At 39.1% G+C, this 22,570-nt stretch overlaps 1 protein-coding gene across 2 annotated transcripts in view; it reads right to left on the bottom strand.

The window, feature by feature from the left end:
* LOC124555473 (DNA damage-regulated autophagy modulator protein 2) overlaps positions 1-22,570 on the bottom strand; it is an 87,050-nt gene that overhangs the window by 45,681 nt on the left and 18,799 nt on the right. For both annotated transcript variants that reach the window (XM_047129396.1, XM_047129397.1), the window contains exon 4: positions 20,003-20,229. In XM_047129396.1, coding sequence (XP_046985352.1) covers positions 20,003-20,229 — 227 coding nt within the window. The remainder of the gene's footprint in view (positions 1-20,002; positions 20,230-22,570) is intronic.

Raw genomic sequence — 22,570 nt, 5'->3', positions numbered from 1 at the left:
TCCTTTAGGAGTGGTCAGTTTCCTGACCGATTAAAGTACTCGGTAGTGAAGCCACTTTATAAAAAGGGAGACATTGATAATGTTGACAATTTTAGACTTATTTCTATGCCATCGGTGTTTGCTAAAGTTATCAAGAAGGTTGTATATACAAGGTTACTGGAGCATTTAAATTCACATAATTTGCTGTCAAATGTTCAGTTTGGTTTTAGAAATGGTTTAACAACTGAAAATGCTATATTCTCTTTTCTCTGTGAGGTTTTGGATGGATTAAATAAAAGGTTGCGAACGCTAGGTGTTTTCTTTGATTTAACGAAGGCTTTTGACTGTGTTGACCACAAAATATTACTGCAGAAGTTGGACCATTATGGAGTAAGGGGAGTAGCTTACAATTGGTTCGCCTCTTACTTTAAGAACAGAAAGCAGAGGGTAATTCTCCGCAATATTGAGAGTGGTAGTGATGTTCAGTCCCAATGGGGCACTGTTAAATGGGGCGTTCCCCAAGGGTCGGTGCTGGGGCCACTGCTGTTTCTTATTTATATAAATGATATGCCTTCTAGTATTACAGGTGATTCAAAAATATTTCTGTTTGCTGATGACAGCAGGTTGATAGTGAAGGATCTTGTGTGTAACATTGAAACAGTAACAAATAATGTAGTTCATGAAATAAGTTCGTGGCTTGTGGAAAATAATTTGATGCTAAATCACAGTAAGACTCAGTTTTTACAGTTTCTAACTCACAATTCAACAAGAACCGATATTTTGATCAGACAGAATAGGCATATTATAAGCGAGACAGAACAGTTCAAGTTCCTAGGCGTTCGGATAGATAGTAAGCTGTTGTGGAAAGCCCATGTCCAGGCTCTTGTTCAGATGCTAAATGCTGCTTTATTTACCATTAGAACAGTATCTGAAATAAGTGACACTTCAACACCAAAAGTAGTCTACTTCGCATATTTTCATACACTTATGACGTATGGTATTATTTTTTGGGGTAATTCTTCTGATTCAAAAAGGGTATTTTTGGCTCAAAAACGGGCTGTTCGAGCTATATGTGGTGTAAGTTTGAGAACCTCTTGTCGACCCTTATTCAAAAATCTGGGAATTCTGACATTGCCCTCACAGTATATATTTTCTTTAATGTCGTTTGTTGTTAGCAATATTAGCCTATTCCCAAGAGTTAGCAGCTCTCACTCAGTTAATACTAGGCAGAAATCAAATCTGCATGTAGAATGCACTTCCTTGACTCTTGTGCAGAAAGGAGTGCAGTATTCTGCTGCATCCATTTTCAATAAGCTACCACAAGAACTCAAAAATCTTAGCAGTAGCCCAAACTCTTTTAAGTCTAAACTGAAGAGTTTCCTCATGGCTCACTCCTCCTATTCTGTCGAGGAGCTCCTGGAAGAGCTAAAAAATTAAGCAAATTCCAGTGTTACATTGTTGATTTTCTTCTTTTAAACTTACGACTTGTCACCTGAATATGTTATTTTATATTTCATTTTATCTGTTTCTAATATCGTGTTATAATTTCATGTATTGACTCGTTCCATGACCATGGTGACTTCTCCTTAATTTGGTCCCACAGAACAATAAATAAATAAATAAATAAATACACCCACAGTATAGCATTACTGTGTTGTCCAAACTCTACTACTATTGCTCAATCTTGTAAAACTTTTCTTAAGACAAATGCTAGCTTACTGTTGAGATTAAGTTGTGAAGCGGATGAAGAGGTTAGTCTTGGAAAACTGGTGATAGGTGTCGAGCAGGTATACTGCGTCCATGTCCGTACTGTGCTAGGTGTTGGAACTGCTCGTTTATGTACAAGACAGTGGCAGAGAAAAGATCAGATACCCTACTTCACCAATGTTTTGTAAAGATCCACAAGTGTCCAGAATGTGTAACAATGCCAAAACTGCCATCACAAAAAAATAGTATAGTTTCCTATGAACAGCCTGACAACCAAAAATGTCATTAAATCACAGCATTTTCCCTTGCACTCAGCAATGTTAAATCTGCTGCTTACTGAAACCATAGGTAATCAGTTATAGAAATGCATGAGAATTCTGTAATGAATAAAATGTCTGCAGTCCAGGTTCCATGAAGGAGTAAGTAAGTGCCCCCTCTTGCAGCAGACACCTATGATCATGAATGACAGGACATACATGTTCTTTAAAAAGTTCATCATTATGATTGTAAGTATTGTAAATATATTCAACAACCTTTGAAACTCATTTTCGGAGGACAGCACATTTCCCTTCCTCATCTTATTTTGTCAATGACCTGGTGACTGCTTCAGTCCTCCAACTTCTCATTATCGTGTCTTAGGGAGGAAGACTTCAATGAACAGAGAGAAGGGCTTAAATAACCTCTTGGACATTTCAAAAGTTTGACTGCAGATCACAGATGGTGAGACTGCACAGACAGCATAGCAACAGCTGCCATCACACTCATACTCGTACAGTTGTCAAGAATTTCACTGAATGTTATGCCAGAGCAAGAAATATTTAAGTTCAAGCAGGCAGAACAATGGAAGATTATTTGTTGTATCATAGGCTTATGTCTAATCTCCACCAACACACATTGCACCCAAGTTACAAAAACAACCGGCTTCCTTACAGATGAACCACAAGGGCTGCCATGCTATACATGGCCACCACACTGTAACCTAAGCACCATCAGAGGTCACCAACCTGAGTGACCTCTTTCTTATGCTGGCCATGTGACAGAAAGTAGGACCAACTGTACTCTCGCACCCAGGGCTGTATTTTGGACTGGGAGGCCAATTCACTCCGAGTGAGTTTCCTTGACTAGGCATCGAATGCACTCACATTTCATCTATCAGGAACTCATTCAGAGTCAGCACTATGCTGTCACTGCTGCCTGTACCAGTCTCCGCAACTTGGAACCTCTGATGTGGCCTTCCGGTAGAAGACATGGGCACTACAACTGTGACCGGCCATCAGATTCCATGATATTTCCTCTTGCTAACTAGTAATGTTATGCTAGACTTGGACATTTGCCATGCCTACTGAACACTGACTGTTGCTCGCCTGTCAGGTCTTCAACAAAGGGTACGTTTCTTAGTTACTGACTGTGGTAGTGTGATTTTCTTACTTGAAGCCCCTGCACAAAAAGTTTTTACAATCCAAGATACTGTGACAGTCTTAGTTGCAATAACAGTATTTGAGTTCTTTAATTATAAAAGAGATTGTTATGATTTCATAAGTGTTTCACCACGAATGTATGTGAAGATACTTATCAGCCTTCATAACCTGTTTACGTCAGCCACCTTTGTGGATACATTTTTACTATTTTTCTTTTTTCTATGTCTCATCGATGAAGTGTTCATTAGAGATGAAGCACAAACTTGGATTGGGGAAGAAAGTCAGCCACACCCTTTTCAAATGCTTTCTGTTCTACTCTGCACACGTAGAACACACTTTATTATTGCTCATACTGGTGAGAGACCATTGGAACAAACAGGCGGTTCCTGAGGTTGACGATGGCAGTGCTAATGAAGTGAATGGTTAACTAAAAACAAGTCCAGAGCATAGCATGTCATCTGAAGCATATACAAACAGCTTATGAAGCAATCTGAATCCAAAAACATAATACAGTTCAGGTTAAAACTCTAATAATCAATGGTGTGTACTTAAGGCTTCACTGACTAGCACAGATGGCTACATTGACATGCTTGCAGCTGTAGTGGTACCTCTTGCAGGAGCAAACTGTGACTGGAGTATGTAGCTCGAGTATGTCTGACCTATTCTCCACATCAATACTTGGGCTCGGCGGGGAATCCGATCACTGTCGGATACAAAAAAAATTGAACTATTCTGGCTTCCGCCGTAAGTGATGTAGGGAAAACTTAAATTTGTATGGCCGGTCGAAGAGTGTAGCAGTTATTCTCTAGATTGCATTAAAAGACAAAGGAGTATTACACTAATGAAAAAAAAAAATAACAGCATTCAAAAATTGTATTTACCACACAGAGATATTATGTGACTACATCTACTAATGATCTAGGGCATGAGGAAAATGAAGGAAGGAAGGAAGGAAGGGAGGGAGGGAGGGAGGAAGACTAGTGTTGAACATCTCATTAACAATGAGGTTGTTAGACAAAGAGCACAAGCAGAGAGTTGATGAGGCTGTTGTTGTTGTTGTTGTTGTGGTCCTCAGTCCTGATACTGGTTTGATGCAGCTCTCCATGCTACTCTATCCTGTGCAAGCTTCTTCATCTCCCAGTACCTACTGCAACCTACATCCTTCTGAATCTGCTTAGTGTATTCATCTCTTGGTCTCCCCCTATGATTTTTACCCTCCACGCTGCCCTCCAATACTAAATTGGTGATCCCTTGATGCCTCAGAACATGTCCTACCAACAGATCCCTTCTTCTGGTCAAGTTGTGCCACAAACTTCTCTTCTCCCCAATCCTATTCACTAGGCAAGGAAAATGGCCATGGTGCACCTGTAAGGAATCATTTTCTCACCCTAAGTGATTTAGTCAAAACCAAGGGAAATTTAAATCAGGGTGGTGCAATGCAGATTTGAACTCTGTGCTACCTGAATATGAGTCCAGCGTGCTAACCACTATGCCACCAAAGTAGAATATGGGAGAGTCAATAATCTGACCATCATGTTTAATATACTTGCTATCAACATTCCAGTTACTTTACTGGAGACTGTAGCCTGCATTCCGCACTGTGAGACATATGAATTAAAAGTCTAAATTTGTGCAATTACACTTACAGGGGGTATAGTGACGGCCAAAACTGTATAGTGATAAATATTGTAGTTGTGCATGATATGGGCTCCACAGTAAGTGACGGCCTGAGCCCTTTGTTTTCCATTAAAAGCAAAGTTTTTCACACTTCGCTGGAAAGACGTGGCCCGTCAGAAAGTAGTAGTTGGGCACTTGATGTTGAAGTGATTTACCATGCAACAAAAGTGCTAAGATATACCACTGGACCAGCTCAGTCAGTAAGGCAGTGAGTCAGGCACATGGCGTTTTATGCCAACAATGCTCATTCTTAAGGTAGAAAGTGAGAACACTTGACATTTGAATGGGACTGCATGTTGAGGCATATACAGGATGAGGCACCCAACTTTTTTGTGTCAAATACCATTTCATTCATAAAGGATATTTGTAATGAATCTCTTTTCACCTACATGAATAGTGACAAGATTTGGTGATGCAGGCAATATGCAGTATTTACACTACTCTCAATGAAAATCTGCATTCCCAGGCTAAGATACAAAGGTATCTTTACAAAGCTTTAACCAGATAAAGTAAAAAAAGTTATCCAACCAAAAAAGGTCTTTTACACAACAATGTACAGTGATGTGAACATTGTGTATTGCTTGACTCAGTGATCTTAATTCCCGTAGAGAGTGGAGTGAACTTCTAGGCGACAGCGACACACCATTCAAATGGCCACAATAGCACAAAAATCCACATATTCAGTGTATTTTCCCTCTATAATAAGCACATTTGTGGTACAGAACTAAGTACTTCCTGGGGACAGAAATTTCAGGTATTTATAGAGCACCTATGAAGCTATCAGCACAAACTGTGTTTCCAATGTATTTTTAGAACTGACAATAATTCAGAAATCAGATGATATATTTATGGTAGATAACGAGAAACCGCCAAAGGTAGCTACAGATTTCAATTCTACGGTACTCTCATTATACCATCTAATATTTCAATCTTTTTATGGGGTGAGCGAATAAATAAGCCACAGATGTTAGAATACTGCATAAAATTCTAGATTTTCTGCCTGAATGTTTCCAGATGGTGGCAGTACAAGCCAGGCAGAAAATAGCTGGTACACAGTATTACACATTTAACTGTTAGTGAACAGCTGCTAGTGCAATGTGTGATGTATGTTTGTGGGTCAAGGGACTGTGCAGTCAGGAGGGTTACCCTGAAATGCATCCCATACATTGCAAAAACTGTACCGCACAGGAAACTCTGTTCAACTAGTACACACATACAACAAAGGATGGAAGAATCACTAACAAGGAGCGTGCAGGTTGTCTCATGGAGATGCCCACTGATGCCACATTGCTATGTGATTTATGAGAATCATTGTACTTTCTCAAGGGTTGTTCTCATGAAAATATGTACAAGATTATTTTTAAGAGATAGAATCAGCATGCAACGTAATGGTGACTCTCCTATCCAGTGAGAACTGCGATAGACCATATGCCTCATATAGCTGATACACTGTATTACGTATTAAACAGTTCGTAAACTGGACTCCTGGTAGTAGGAGCAATTTTTTTGGATGACAATACCCATCCTCACACAGCAAGACATACACAGGAGTTACGGTGAAGTTAATTGAGAATGCATGTAACATTCACCATTCAGCCCGGACTTAACCTCAACTGGGCCCTTTAAAAGTCATCTAGAAAGGTAGCACTTTGAGGACAATAAGGCCATAGCTTAAGAGGTTACTCACTGGATGCAATGGCTGGAATAAGAACAGAAATTCAAGGCCTTGTCGAATGATGGGACAAGAGTTTAAACTTGCAGTGCGAGTACATGAAACAGCAAAATTGCATTTCACAGTGTTAATTGCGGCACTGATGTCACTATTCAATTTTGTGACTTATTCATTAATGCACTCTTGTAATTTTAGTGTCCTCAATATTTTCTGTGGAATCTAGTTTACACAAAAGTCATCTCAGATCATACATGTTTGCTACATCGTGTGAGCAAACCTACATACGCCTTTGCTACTTGCACCACTCCTTTTTTCCTAATCTTGTTACACTGGTCTTTCCTATCTACCAACATGACCTTGTCCTCTTCTCAACCCACTGTACGTACATTCTGCTGCTTATACTTACCTCTGGTGATGTTTCATGTATGATTAACTCTGTTCCCAGGTTCCATGTTCCCACTCACATAGCCTCTTCACCCTGCAGTTTAAAAACATGCTGTTTGTCTATAATTTACTGACAACTGTATGTAACTAGGTAGTGTCTTTTAATGGGTAACAAAGTTCCAAAATCCTCAGGTGTTAATAAATTATTTGATACAGCACAGCTCCTTTTGTTTACACTGATAATCACCTACACACAGAATATGCTGACTGCTCTCTACTGTCAATAGCACCCTTTCCCTTTTTCACTCAAGAGGCAATTTTTTATCATTGTTAGTCACATCCATCATGTATTTTGATAATGAAAATGTAAACTGTCAGCATTTTTCATCATGCTTCACTGTTACATAAGTATTTAGGAACTAACGAATTTATAAGAAATTAATTTTCAGTTTATAGGCCTTTGATTCTTTTTAATAAATACTGCATATTAAAGCAAAAGATTTATATTGTAATGCTTGTTATTCATTAGCCTACATATTTATGACACTAAAAAATGTTTATTTCAAACTTGCTCTTTTAACACGAAACAAACAGCATTCATTCGACAGTGGCTTTCCTCAAATTTTAATCAAAATAACTGTGCCATTCATTACAAAAACAGTATAGAATTTGGTTGGAGTCAAATGTTTACTGAATGACAAACAACATCCACTATAAAAACTGGCTACAGTCTGACTGCAGTGCCCTCAGCAAGCTGTCAGTTCTACATGCTCCCAAAATTACACTGCCAGTCACATACATAATTATTCTACTCAGGCATACAACCTAACTAAAAAATCATCCTACCTTTTAATGTAACACAGTGTTGCATAGCAGTTACGTAATTGGTCCATGTCTTCACGAGCAAGGAAGGAAAGAAAGCTAGAGTTTAATGTCTTGTTGAAGTCAATGTCCTTAGAAATGACACACAAGCTTGGATAGGACAGGTGTAGAGAAAGAAATGTGTGGTGATCTTTTCAAAAGAAACATCCAGGCATTTGCTTTAATTGAGTTAAGGTAACCACCAACAATGTAAGTCTGGGTGCCTGCACACAGGTTTAAATGCTACTCCTTCTGAATGAGAAAATAGTACTGACCACTGCAGCACCTCCTCAGTTTATACCTACAGTATCACATGTAGCATCCTGTAAAATATGCCAAACTGATTTCTGATGTAAACTGTGAGAACAGAAATAACAGAACTGAAATAAGCAGTTGCTTAAAAAAAGGTGAGAGGTGACACAGTGGATTGCACACTGACTCGCATTCAGGAGGACAACAGCTCAAATCTGCATCCGTCCATTCTGATATTTTTTATTTTTTTTTATTTCCATACATTGTTCCAGAAAAATGATGGGATTGTTCCTTTGAAAGGGCACTGTCAATTTTCTGCTCTATCCTTGAAATAATACGAGCTCGTACTCCGTCTCTAATGGCCTTGATGTTAATAGAACATTAAACCCTAATCTTCCTTCCACAAAAAGTTAATAAGAAAGGACACTATGCATTTAATTAATTAACAGATCTTGGTGGTACATCAGAGTGGAACAGATGTTATTTAGTAAACCTTTGTTGGTACCTGATGGCCTGTAACTCCAACATTATATAAGCCACACATTTCGCAAAGATTTTTGTATGCACTGCAAAAAAGAGATTTATATGCCTCAAATTCTCATAAATGAGACAGTTCTCAAAACTCACAGCCCAAAGTGCTTCTTCTTTGTCACCTCTCAGTACGCATGATGTGCAAGTTTCAACTCAGATGTAAGATACAGTAGCACACTGATATAATGTGAACAGTTCAAGTGAATTAAAAACATGACAGGAATGATTGAAGGCATGAGCCATGCAGTTTTAAGATGTAACAAAACTATGCTGACAGTGCGTTCATTAGCACTGGTGTACTGGAAGCTATCACAGGGAGTACATCGGCATATGGTTAAGAAAATTACAAGGGCGATTCAAATTTAAATGGTAACAGTATTTATACATTTATTGATTGATCATTTACACAATTAAAACCTCCAGTTTTTCTTTCCATAACCTTCTACACGCTCTATACACTTTTACCAGTGATCTGGAAACTTGAACATTACTTGTTCATGAAAAGTTTGAGGGTGTGTCATCAACCAATTTCACATGCTCCTCGACATCTTCATTGTTTTTGAACTGTTCCCCAGCAAGTGATCCTTTCATGAATGCAAATAAAAAATATTTGGGGGGGGGGGGGGGGGCACATCTGGAATGTAGGGAGGGTGGTCAAGGGTTTCCCAGTGAATGTCCTCCCATTTCTCCAATGTTGAATTTGCAGTGCGGAGTTTAAAATTGTCATGGAGAAGGATTCCATCTCTAATGTGCATTCCTTGTGTTTTGTTTTTGTAGATAGCTGTTGGTGATGTTAACAACTGCGTTACCCATGCATTTGATTATGAAGAAAGTCAATGAGTAACACTCTTCTGTAGTCAAAAAATACAATCACAATAACTCTTCCAGCTGAGAGGCAGGTTTTGGCCTTAACTAGATAGGCTTCATCCTTTCTTTACCACTCTTTACTTGCCATTTTGGATTTTGGAATGTAACTTTTTGAAAGCAAAGCTGTTCAACATTAATGGTATGAACACTCCTGATTAATTCAACAGTGAACAGGCAATCATCTCCAATAAGCTCTCAAACAGTACAGATGTCTTTTAGACTTGACATTGGGCATTGAGCGTGACTCTACACTTTCTCAGCCATTCTTAAATTGTATGGTCCAAGTAAACACTCCGTTCTGGGGGTGAAATGTCCTCACAAACTGTGTTTGAAATGGAGATAAAATTTTTGTGGGTTTAACCCTTTCATCAGTTGAAAACTTTATGATAATGCACTGCACAGCAGACGAAGGAACTTCTTGTTAACTCATGACTATACTGAGGTCAGAACAGGATGCAGCATCAAACCAAGCTTGTTCCCCCTCCCTAATACACTGACCTTCAACCTCCCCCCCCCCCCCCCCCCCTCCAACCCACTCCATCATTTCACTCTGAACTGGTTATGTGTCAAACTGGTACAATTATAATTTATATCTGAATTGCCCTCGTAATACTTCAGATATTAGAAGGAATATTAGATTTTAATATCTTGTTTACAGTGAGATAATGTGATTATATAACTAGTTCAGTTGGTTCAGGGTTGAGGAAGGATTCTGTATCTTCATTGGTGTGACAATACTGCCACACTACACTGTCAGTACAGGTCCTTCAAGGGCTGACAGTGATTCAGTAATGACTGGGGAAAAACAGTTCGTGAGAGGATATGAATACCTGCCATGAGAGTCAATCTACGGGCAGCAGAAAGTCAAAACCCTTGTAGAGATGTGCATGAGGAAAACTCAGCATGTGGCTGGTGCGGGTCGCTGTCAACTGAACATTAGACAACAACACTCAGCACACTGTGTAAGGTGAGGTTTGCAGTAGCTGAACTCACTGCAAGCACTGGCCTGCTCAGCTTACAGCCAACCGCAGGCAAACATATCAATCAACAGGTCTACCCATAATACACACCGCATGGGTCCTCCATGGCAGGGTCCCACACTATTCAGCAGCACTACCCGCACCAGCTCATCTGCCTCAATCATGGTGTCCACTGGTGGGGACATTAAATTCCTCCCCTCTGAGAAAGGCCACGTATGACCAAAAATGGCCAGGCTTGGGCTGCGACCTTCGGTGCAAAATCAGAGTGTCTGCCTGAGAACTCGGCGGCAGATCCACCACCAAATAAGGTGACACTAACACCGCCAGTTCCAACACGAGTGGTTAGTGATTGGGCAGTTGGGGGGGAAGGAGGGGGAAGAGGAGGGGCAGAAGGGGAGGGGAGGAGGATAGGTCAAAGTCAATCAGCTCCATATCGACAGATACAGGCGTGAGCCTCACTGCAGCCCAAGGCTGCAGGAAACGGGAGACCAGCAGAGGACTTGGCAACTGGGGAGCAAGCCGGTGAAAGGGGGAGCGCACACTTCGAACAATGTTGTGGTCAACCTTGTCATCTGGAAGACCAGAAGACCAAGATGGTGATGCCCCATAAGAATGCATGTGCAAAAGATCTGCATAATGGTCAGCTGCTACCTACTGACATCCACCAGAAACAACTGCCAACCTTTGTCACCTATCCCAGCACGCGGCAGCCACCCCTGCTCCTTGCTGAAGGACTGGGCCCAACTGGCAGCCCCTGGAGGAAAATGTGATGGGCCATGGTTGTCTGTGGCACGCGACTAAGAGTGCATCAAACCTAGGAGATGCTGCGGCTGCCATCCATGCAAATGTTCCACTAGACTGCACCTATTGACAAGCGTCATTTGGTACATAGCCAGGAAACTCAACAACACATTGTCAAAGAAAGAGGTAGACACAGACTTCTTCATTTCGGTCTTAAATGGATGCACAAAGTGCTCCGCCTTTGAGTTAGAGGCTGTGTGAAATGGGGCGATTGTCAGATGCTGAATATTGATATGAATGCAAAAGTCTTCAAACTCCTTCGACAAAAATTGTCTACCATTATTGGATACAAGAGCCCCAGGGCATCCCTCAATGGCAACAATACCCAACAATGCATGAAAAGTGGCAGTCGATGATACGGAGGTTATCTTGGCTACATTTGGGAAAATGGACAATGCATCAACCACCAAAAATCACATGCTGCCTAAAAGTGGACCTGCCAAACTAATGTCCACACTATCCCCATGGTTGGTTGCACACCAACTGAAATGACCTCATGCCAACACCTTCATATGAGTCATACCCTAGTATGATGCATGCACCAACTAGGGTACGTGAGGGCACAACGCCAAGAGGACGACTACTTGACAGCATTGCTCCTCTGTGGCAAGAGCGAGGACCGTACCATGCTGGATATGCACCTGAAGAGATTCATCCCAGCCAACCCATCTGGACTGCTGAAACAATTTTATGGAAAAGCGGGTCAACAGTTGTGGTTGTTGCAACCTCTTGTGTTGTCAATGAAAATTCTGACAGGGATTGTTGCAAGGCATCTTCCAACACAAGAGCCTCCTGCCAATCAAACTCATATGCTGGGCAGTAACAAATGTCATAGCAACAGTTACTGAGAAAGAGGATCCACCTTTGCAAGCAGTGGGCAGTCCTATCAGGCAGCTTGGAACGAGGGCCAAATAGGGAAACCAGCAGCTTGTGGTTGGTGATGAGGAGAAACCAAGCCCCAGACCCGAAAACATGAAACTTTACTCTAAAAATAACAACTACGCTTCCTTTCCCACTTGTTAATAACTACACTGTGCAGCACAAGGCATCTTCAATCCATAGGCAATGATGGGCTGTTTGGTGCCATCTACATTCTGATAGGATACGATTGCACCAATAGCACACTGGAATGTGTCAGAGGCCAGGTTTAAAGGTTTACCTAGCGTAAAAGAAGCCAGATTGGGAGCAGAGCATAAACACTGCTTGAGCGATTGAAAAGTCCATTGACAACTGCATACCCGACAAAATCAACACCCTTCTGGCGAAGCTGGTTAAAAGGATGGCTGATGTGCATGGCCCAGTGGATGAATTGAGCATAATACAAAATCTTACCCTTCAAGTTTTGGGTGGGGGCAGGCTGACAATAAATTTGATGTGATTGTCTGTCATGACAAGGCCATCTTTGTTAAGCACGTCACAAAAATTGCACTTTTGGGGAGAAAAAACTGCACTTTTTCAGCTTGCAACAAAGGCTATTCTCCAGGATGCACTGGAAGACTAACTGAAGATTTTGTGAGTGCTCCTCTCTGGTAGGGCCTGTTAACTATAGTCATAGGGTAATTGATGCAACAGGGAATATCCCGCATCAACTGTTCTTAATACTGTTGATAAATTCCAGGTGCAGATGAGATTCCAAAAGGCAAGTGATTAAACTGGGAAGTCCCAAAGCACTTTGTGCGCCCTCCATGGCAGGTTTGCATACTATTCAGTGGCGCTACCCCCCCCCCCCCCCCCCCCCCCCCTCCGGCCAGTTCATCTGCCCCCATCGTCATGTCCACTGATGGGGACACTAAAAGGTGTCATGTCAATCATCTGATGTTAATTAAGTATAACTTGGGGAAACTTACATAAGAATGTTTGGTCCAGACTTAAGACACAGCTTCTCCCAAATACAAAATACAGCAAACTTGCCACCTCATTCATTTCTGAATACAAAATATAGTTGCACATCACCCAGCTACACTTGACAATGATAAATGCAGTTTATGAGCCAGTGTCACTTATTTTACCTTTACTAATACATAAATTAATTTTAGTCACAGAAGCTTAACTGAAATAAGCAATTTTGTTGGTTTCCCTTTTGTACATTATTCTGGAAACAATAGTGTCTCATAGTTTATTTTAATTTATATGTTGATAATTTCCAGCCTGTTGGAGTACAATGCTCACACGAGCAATTTCTGACATGGTTACCCCTGATGATCCTGAATTTTACCAAGCCTATAACCAGGTACACCTTAGTTTTACCACCTGGTGGTTTACTCCCTCCACAGGGCTCACATTATGTCAGCTGATATTGCCATATGTGACTTTTACGCATTTTAACTGTGTAGCAAGTGTAACTGACACGTTCCTGAAATTTGATTTTGAGGCAATTACGGACTAAATGAATAGAAAAAACTAACTAAACTATACATACTATAGCTAATAACTTTTGAAACATATATGAATCATCAAACAATAAAGCATTCTGAAGTTTCAAACTGAAGATCATTTACAATGTGCAAGTTTCTGACAGTGTTCTTCCCTGTCTTTGTCAAGTGATGGACTGTTACATTGTGGCAACTACTGGCACTATAAAGAGTTCATCTGCCAGTCATGATAACATTGATAGTGTTGTCATATTCTAATATTTCTGATCAATATCCACTGCAACCATTTAAAGTTTGCGATAGCCACGTCCTACAAATTTCATGCATAATACACCACCATTATGAGGGCCACTAGTAGCAACAGCTGAAACATTTGTTTACAAAACAACATGACACATACTGGGAAAAGTTTTACTAAACTACATCCACTATGGAGGGTCCCTCCCATTGTACTACATACACAGTGCTCAGTCAATAATTTTTCTAAACTTGAGCCACATGCCCTCTACATGCGCCTGCCCACCTAGGTGCAAGTTCTAGCTTATGCACCCAGCCAGAACACCCTATTCCAGCTTCATCACAGCATCTCCTGTACTACCACAAGCAGGACCACCTGAGAAAACATTCGTATTGCATACCAGCAGCTGTTGTTTCTGCACCCATCTATTATGTGAGAATGGCCACCAACAAGTTGTACACCCTAATGTATGGCCACCACCAAACTGTTGAGAATAGTAGAGTTCATCACTAAATGTGGAACACGTTCCTGAGCACAAAACGCTCAACTTCAGAACCTCAATGGCTGCTTAAGTATGTAGATTCCCCCCTTCCTCCCTCAGAGTGCCCCATACTTGCTTCTCTGAAGCACACAAACAGAAAGTTTCTTTACAACACATTCCATGATCTCACAATCCTATTGGTTTCAATCTCCACTAGCCTCTGCTCCACACCTATTTTCATCCTTGTCCCTATGACTCCACTACATTCATTCTACTCACACTCTCTTCTCTGTAGTTTCCCTCTTTCTCTGTTCTATCTCCACCTCTCAGTCCACTCCTCCATGCCTTTGTGCAACACACAAAACTCACATTGTCTGTGCCAGTTTTGGCTCACAGGTGTGTCATTCCTTCCCTGTACTTTGCTATCTCTATTTGAGCCATCAGCCACCCTTTCCTCCTCCTCCCTCTCCCTCATCTTTCACCCCTCCACCACTCCACTAAATTCAACCTCTTACTCCACTTGACTTGCATTGCTAGCAATGCAGTGTGTGTGTGTGTGTGTGTTTTTGACTTGCATTGCTAGCAATGCAGAGTGTGTGTGTGTGTGTGTGTGTGTGTGTGTGGGTGTGGGTGCGCTCGTGCCTGTGTTTTCACTGCTAGTTATCTCTGAGTTAATTGTGAAGGACATTGTCTAAAAGCTTAAGAATGTTTTCAGTCTTACAAGTTACGAAATAGTCACAAATAAAGACAGTGATCTAGGAAGAATAGAATTTCTCTGACTTCAGTTAATGATCACAAACAAATTGTTATCACACTACAGATTTTGTTTCATAAGGAACATCTTCAGATCTGTCAGGAAAAGGCTGGGCAATATACATCTTTTAAACAATAAATTGTAAAATAATGAAAAGGTACTAATTTCATATTCACAGAAAAGTGCAAGTTTAAAAATGTATGAAGCATACCCCTGAATAAAACAGAAAAATCCTTACATTATCCTGATGTGATCAAGCCAAAGTGACATTGCCGATACAATGTTTGCTTGACATTATCAAACAGTTATACTATTACAGTGCAGGCCATGCTACAGGTCTGGGAAACCATAATGCAAATCGCATTGCTGTTGCATTGTGACAAACTGCGAAGGTTTGTACAGGGTGTCTTGCTTTTCCCTTCAACCACTTGCGAGCAGAACAAGAAGTTAATGACTATTAGTGGAACAAGGTACTCTCTATCATCCAGCACATGTTGGCTTACAGAGTATATACATGATGTAGAAACATTTTCCGTACTCCCCAAGCGTGAATGGAATGGAAAGAAACAATAATGTATAGTACAAATGAAATATACAATTTCCCATTCTAATTTTAGTGTTTTTCAGAATATACATATACATGTCATCATTTGAGTGTTGTGATTATGGGAAGTAACAGGACACACAATTAAGATAAATTGGCTGGGATATGTACTGTAACTGTATTGAGCAAATGTCAAAGAGGATACCGATGGTCTAGCTCAATCTGTAGCAGTAAGGGAAGACATTGATATGTGGGATGAAAGGTATCTAGTTCTAAACACAGTTTGACAGCTACTCCCAAAATATAAGGTCAAACGAGATACAATAACCAGCTGAGATATGAGCATATCCAAATTATTTAGGAATTCTGAAACTAGAAGTCAATTAAATCTGATTAGCAAAATCTGACAGACAGGAATAGCAAGACAAGACTTCCACAAAAGCATTACATTTACACTGCCAAAAGAACAGTTCACATTTCATGCATTTCCACAGTGAAATAAACAAGCATTCAAAATAATATAAAGTTAAATATTAAGGAGTTGACAGTCATACTGTGAAGTAAGATTGGATATCATGAATCCTTTAGAGACTGCAGATAATAAATTAGCCACATCTAAAAAATAGAATAATGAAGCTTTTAAAAAATAATTGGGATGATACTGCAAGTTAACAACTCTTGTCTGTACTCTAGATTGACCATGCAGTTAAAGCACTTGGGAGACTTACAACAAAATTAAAATGAGTTAATGACATATTTTTGGGATACAAGGATAATTATTAGAAAAATCAAAATATAAAAATTAAAATAGTAACTGAGTAAACGTGGACACAGCGAGGAATTGAAAATACAAATAAATTTTGTTCTTCATAAACTATAACCATGCAGTATGCAATAGAAGATCTCAAGACATAACTTATGTATCAACAGGTTTATAAATGCTGGCACAATGCACTGACATGAATAACCTATTTTTTGTCAAGTGAGACAACAAAGAATTGTGTGAGTTCAAATGGGAAATTATCTTAGGGGTCATACATTTGTACACTTCATCTGATATTTCACAGGATTTACATCTACTGAGGTCTTCTTTCAGTGACATTATAATGAATTAGATACACACCAGGGAAGCCCTAAGCTCAATCAGTGCTCTGGTAGACGTAAGACTCAAATAGCAAGTTTGTTGCCTAGAAGACATTGACCACAAGAATGAATATGATACATCACTTAGAAATGTGGAAACAGCCTGAAATAGAAATGTCAATTCTGTCTAAAAGTGTGAAGATGCAAATATACTTTATAATTACTATTTTGTAGGGAAATGTATCCAGGTGAAATATTTTACCAGAGATAGTTCGAAATAGCTTTATTTTCTCCATATAAATACTGAAAAATTAACTGATTTTCCATTACTGGCATTTCACATCTGGTGAAGCCCAGTTACGAAAGAAAACATGCCTAAGAACATGTTTGCAAAACAAAGAGCACACCTATACACAATCGAATATCGGTGTGTTTGTAAGTTACACTCTCTTCCGTGTCAACTGTAAGCAGTTGAATGACCATAGCCACATATGGAAATGCAGGACACAGCCACAGGACCTATTATCTCAGATCAAACAAACATACATGTTTGTCCATTAGCTAAACTTAATATTATGCAGACACTTTAGTGTGATACGATTTAAGTGAGAGGTGTTTTGAACTATGGCTTCATACGGTACAGGCAGAGGTCAATGGCCAAATGCCACATTTACTCTTATAGTGTCTGCAATATAGCCACTGGAGAGGAGGAGGAGGGGGGGGGGGGTGAAGGAACAGTTAATGTATGGTACTTCAACCCTGCCGAGTATTCCTGTAAGGTGTGAGTACAATTACCTTTGGTTCCTTCCAGTCTAAGTAGCTTGCCAATTCTGTCTGTAGTGTTGTCAAGAATGGTTGCCCATGAAAGGCTTCTATGATATACTAATCAGTGCTTGTATGTTACAAATTCAAAATCAGTGTTTTGCAGATTTTGTAATCATATTGGGTGGGAAAGAAATGGTAGTGTCAAGAAACAACTTTAATCAAAGAAGCCTTCTTTTCCCTAATGAGAAAATTCTACTTTTCCGTAACAGGGGGGGGAATTGAAAGTTTAAACAGAACCGAAAGAAAAAATTTGTGAAGACCAATTCAGAAAAAAAAAGATGAAATTTTTGCAAAACACTCCCCTAAAAAAGCTCTCATGAAAATGAATAAAAAATATTTTTTTATCTTTTATTATTTCCAATCAAAGGGTTTTTTCTTTTTTTCCTATCAATGTTGCCTACAGGCACATAGCATGGCAACCTTAAATTTATACATCTAATCATTAACAAAACATAGATTCTAATTTTGCTAAAAATAAATGTTACATTTTCAGGTCTCTAGTGATCAAACATCGTATACGGTATGGCACCGAGATAGGTTTGTTGATAAATGGCAGATGTTTGGCAAATTGTATTTATCTTAGTGTGTTTTGTGACAGTGAAATTTAGCAGAGGTGGTTGTTCTTGCTTTGGGTGTAAGCCATTAGCTTTGGTGAGGGCAAAATGAATGTAGATGTTTATTAAAACATTTTCGACAACAGTATGCTTCCCACACGGTGGCAACAGTTTGGAATATAGTTAATTCTGAATTGGGATGATAATATTTCCACCGAAAATGCAAAGACCACTGCATCATGATTAGATGCATATTAGGCTGAATTTCTTTCCGATGAACAGGATCATCACTTGTATGTCAGCGCAGTTTGCCAGGAAACCCATTCAGCTTTGGAAGTTACTGGAAAGGCTTCCCTGAAATTCAGATGCAGTAACTGCAGCAAAAGATCCTATACACTACTACCTGATTATCTCAAGTATTTGGAGTCGGCAGCGAGATATTTCTGTAGACATCTGATGAAGCAGTGTAGATATGAATATTAAAAGAGTTCACATGGGGACTAGGCTGCTGACATAAAACATCAAGTCAGTATTACATGAATTTCTGCATCCTAAATACCTCATGAAATACAGAAATTAAGAGTTATTTTGCATCAGTGGATTCTAAATAAGATGCAAGAGAGATGAAATCTACAGAAAATGTTACAATATCGAGAGATACCACTTACAGACATAGACAAAAGTAAGAAGGCATACTATAAACATCAAACACTATGTTGCACTAGTATCAGATCAAGTATTTCAGCATACAAAAGTAAAATGTCGAAGCGACAAATAACTACATGAGCCTCTCAATATCTGAAATAAGAATAACAACCCTCAACCATACCCTTCAAAAGCACATATGTGCGAACTGGTTTCAAACTATTGATCATGCAGCTGACTCTTCTATCGTCATGCAAGTGCACTATTATACTACCAACTATATGCCAAACAACTGTTGCTATCCAACAAACAGTTATATTGTATTGCATATACAGTTCAGTTTATAAAACTAAAGCTTGTGAAATGTTACGGAGAACTTGAAATGTTCTGGTCCGGTAATTTACTGAAGAGTTTTTGGTTTGAAAAGTCATTTCAAAATGACATCTACATAAAAAAAAGAATTTCATTTCCGGAAAGTCATTGATTCTAATAATTTGGTGATGGATTGCAGATACAGTCAGATAATTAAGAGGTATTTCAGCTGTTTTCAAAGTTCTGAAACAAACATAAATGCAATTCTGCCAACAACTGATAGCAACATAAAGACTTCACATTTTCCTTGTTAATATGGTAATAGCACAGCATGAGGATATATTGAGATCTAACTGTTTACATGTAACTCATAATGAAAATATGCAATGTCCATAGAATTTCAATAACTATGATCAGAGCGGAAAGAGAGCTTCTTATATGCAGATACATATATGAGAGGTGGGGAATTTCTTTCTACTCTCTGCCACAGAGGTTAATTTTAAATAGTAAACAGAGCTATTTAAATGATAAGGTGAGACACAAAGGTACAACTTACATTAAAGAAATGATAACTTGTGATGTCTGAAGAAAATCGCATGTGACCAGCAAATAACTTCAACAACCTAAGTCATTAACCGAAGAATTAATTGAAGTAATGTACATGTATATACATAAAAATAATAATCTAGAATATTCACTATATTCAAAAGGATCAGAAGTGCCACTGCAATAGTGTTAAAATCTGAAATAGCAAGCTGAATTAACTTCATAGGATTTACCATACCTTAACAGGCCAATTAAAATGGTTCCCTTTTTCCTTGAAATATGAGAGCCCATAAATCTTTTGCATTCACCCATTATTCTAGCATGTGGCAATGGTCAATAAAACACAATTTATTGCAGACAAAAAATTAAAACCCAACATGTGCAACCTCTACACACAAGCAGGACTTTCACAATACACTAACGTCTACGTAGAAGTACACCATCCAATACAAATAACTAAAATTAAAACCCATAGACGTGAATCACTACACACAGCAATGAATTTCACAATGAACTTACATGAATCCAGAAGTACACGGTTCCAAACCCAAAACATAAGAAAGCTCCAGTAAGGTGAACAGTTATAACATTAGTTTCTTGGAAGTTAGCTACAAAGCTGAGGCCAAGACATGACAGCAGGCCAAACCATACCCCCATTTTGTTCAGACTGAGTACAGCAGGGGACAATGAGTAGCTACTGTAATATTCTGCAACTTGCCGGTAACGAACATATATCACCAAGCCCACTGCAGACAAGAACAGGAATTAGTTGTCAATACAAAAACATATCAGCATTAGACTGGAGTAATGAAAAGATATGGCCAACTACAGGTCTTTTTCTGAGTTCTGATATCTTGTATTCTATGCTGCATAATTAAAAAATACAAGTTTTAACACACTAGGCAGCGTATATAAGGTTTCCTGTATACTAACATGTTAAGTGTATGTTTTAATTGTACTTTTGAGTATACAGCTGTATTCACATACAATCTGAGATCAACACAGCAATGGAATGACAGGTCTTTGAATTTTACTTTATTCTGACACACAGTCCAAAGTGCAGTGCACAATAAATGCCAGCAAATGCAGTAATGAATGGTAAATAATGTGCATGTCTACACTGAAAACTGAAGCATTATTCTTTTTGTATTAATATTCACACAAACATCCTCAATTAAATTATACTTTAATTGAATAGTGAATATTAAAGTCCACATTTTTATCTGAAGTGATGTCCATCCATATCATTCACTCAATCTCAGAACATTTCAGAATGAGATAAGATCACTACTGAACTGAATAGAAGAGTTACAAATGATGAGTCACAGGTAGCAAATATATTTAATAATCATTCCTTATATAAAGTATAAAATATAAGGACAAACAATTCAAGAGCAAACTCATAGCAGTATGTTTAAAAAGTAACTCCCATAAAATTCAATCACATGAATGCATCACCTACTTCTCCTTCTGAAATTAAGAAAATTATATATTCTCTCAAAAATAAAAGCTCATCTCGTTTTGATAGTGTTTCCAATACATTACTAAAAATTTGTTCCTCTCTAATAATCCCCATCTTATCTAAAATGTGTAACGCAAGACTAACCCACGACATTTTTTCAGAAAGACTGTAATATGCCACTGGTACATCCCCTGTTAAGAAAGTTGATAGGAGATATGTCAGTAGCTACCGACTTGTTTCACTGCTGACACCATTTTCCATAATTTTTGATAAAGATATGTATTCTAAACTAGTATCTCACCCGAGCAACAATAATATCCTCAGGAAATCATAGTTTGGATTTCAGAAGAGTTGCTCTAATGAGAATGCCATGTACATGTTCACTCACCAAATTTTACAAGCATTAAATAACATAATAAAAAGGTCACAGAATATATCAGCTGACACTGAGGCATTTAGCTCTGTGAATCACAATTTCTCCTAGATAACCTAAAGTTTTATGGGACTGATGATATAGGCGAACAATGTGTAATGTCTTATCTTAGCAAACAAATGCAGAAAGTTGTACTTAGTAATTCAACCAACATGGTCCTGGGAAATTATTCTGACTGGGGAGAAATAAAGACTTCCTAAGGATTAATTTTAGGTCTGGTGTTGTTCCTATTGTACATAAACCATCTTTTGTCTAACATACAATGAGCAGAATTAGTTCTTTTTGCAGATGACACTAGCATTGTAAACACTCCAACCATACATACAGAAGGCGGTTTTCAGTTCTTGTACAGTTTGGGGAGGGGGTGTTCATTGAGAAACAATAGGTTTAGGTCTGGGAAGTACACAGGCCATTCCATACATTCAATATCTTCACTTTCCAGTGTGTCTGATGTCACAGCAGGCTTGTGTCGGCAGGCACTGTCATCCATAAACAGAAATTCGGGACCTATCACACATCTAAACAAATGGATGTGATCCAGAACAATCTCCCTGCATTACCACTGTGCTGTAATGATATGAAGCGGTGTTTGGCCATTGTGCACAATGCCTGCCCACAACATAATGCTTAAGCCATATCAATAATATACATGAATGTTCTAGGGTGTGTAACATGTTCGCCTCTCTCTCTTCACACTAACTGGAGGCCAGAACCACTCTCCACAGTGAAGCGGGATTTGCTGGAGAATGTCACTCTAGACCACTATTGCTGACCCCAACCAACATGCTCCCTAAACCAATTAACTCTTTCTCAATGATGGCAAGGTTGTAGTGCGATGCATTTCACAGGCTACCGAGTATACAAACCAGCCTGATTTAATTGGAGTAAAATGGTTTTGGCAGACACATGTGTTGGTAGTAGCTGTAATATCTGCAGTGATCTGCCGTGGAGTGATATGACTGTTTCTTTTTACCACTAGGGCTACATATCAATCCTTTTGCGGTGTGCACCAGCACGCTTATGCATAGCATTTCCACCTTGATTGGCCTTTTTTAAAATCACAAGATGACAATTTGACACATCCATTACTGTGGCCATAGCAGTGACACTGATGGGCTACAAGCTGTCCAACTTCTCATCCACTATCACAAGCACTCAAATGATGCCTTGCAGACATGCTGCCATACCACAT

This window comes from Schistocerca americana, chromosome X (assembly GCF_021461395.2).
Source record: "Schistocerca americana isolate TAMUIC-IGC-003095 chromosome X, iqSchAmer2.1, whole genome shotgun sequence".
Classification (NCBI taxonomy): domain Eukaryota; kingdom Metazoa; phylum Arthropoda; class Insecta; order Orthoptera; family Acrididae; genus Schistocerca; species Schistocerca americana.
This window is presented reverse-complemented; position numbering and strand designations above follow the sequence as displayed.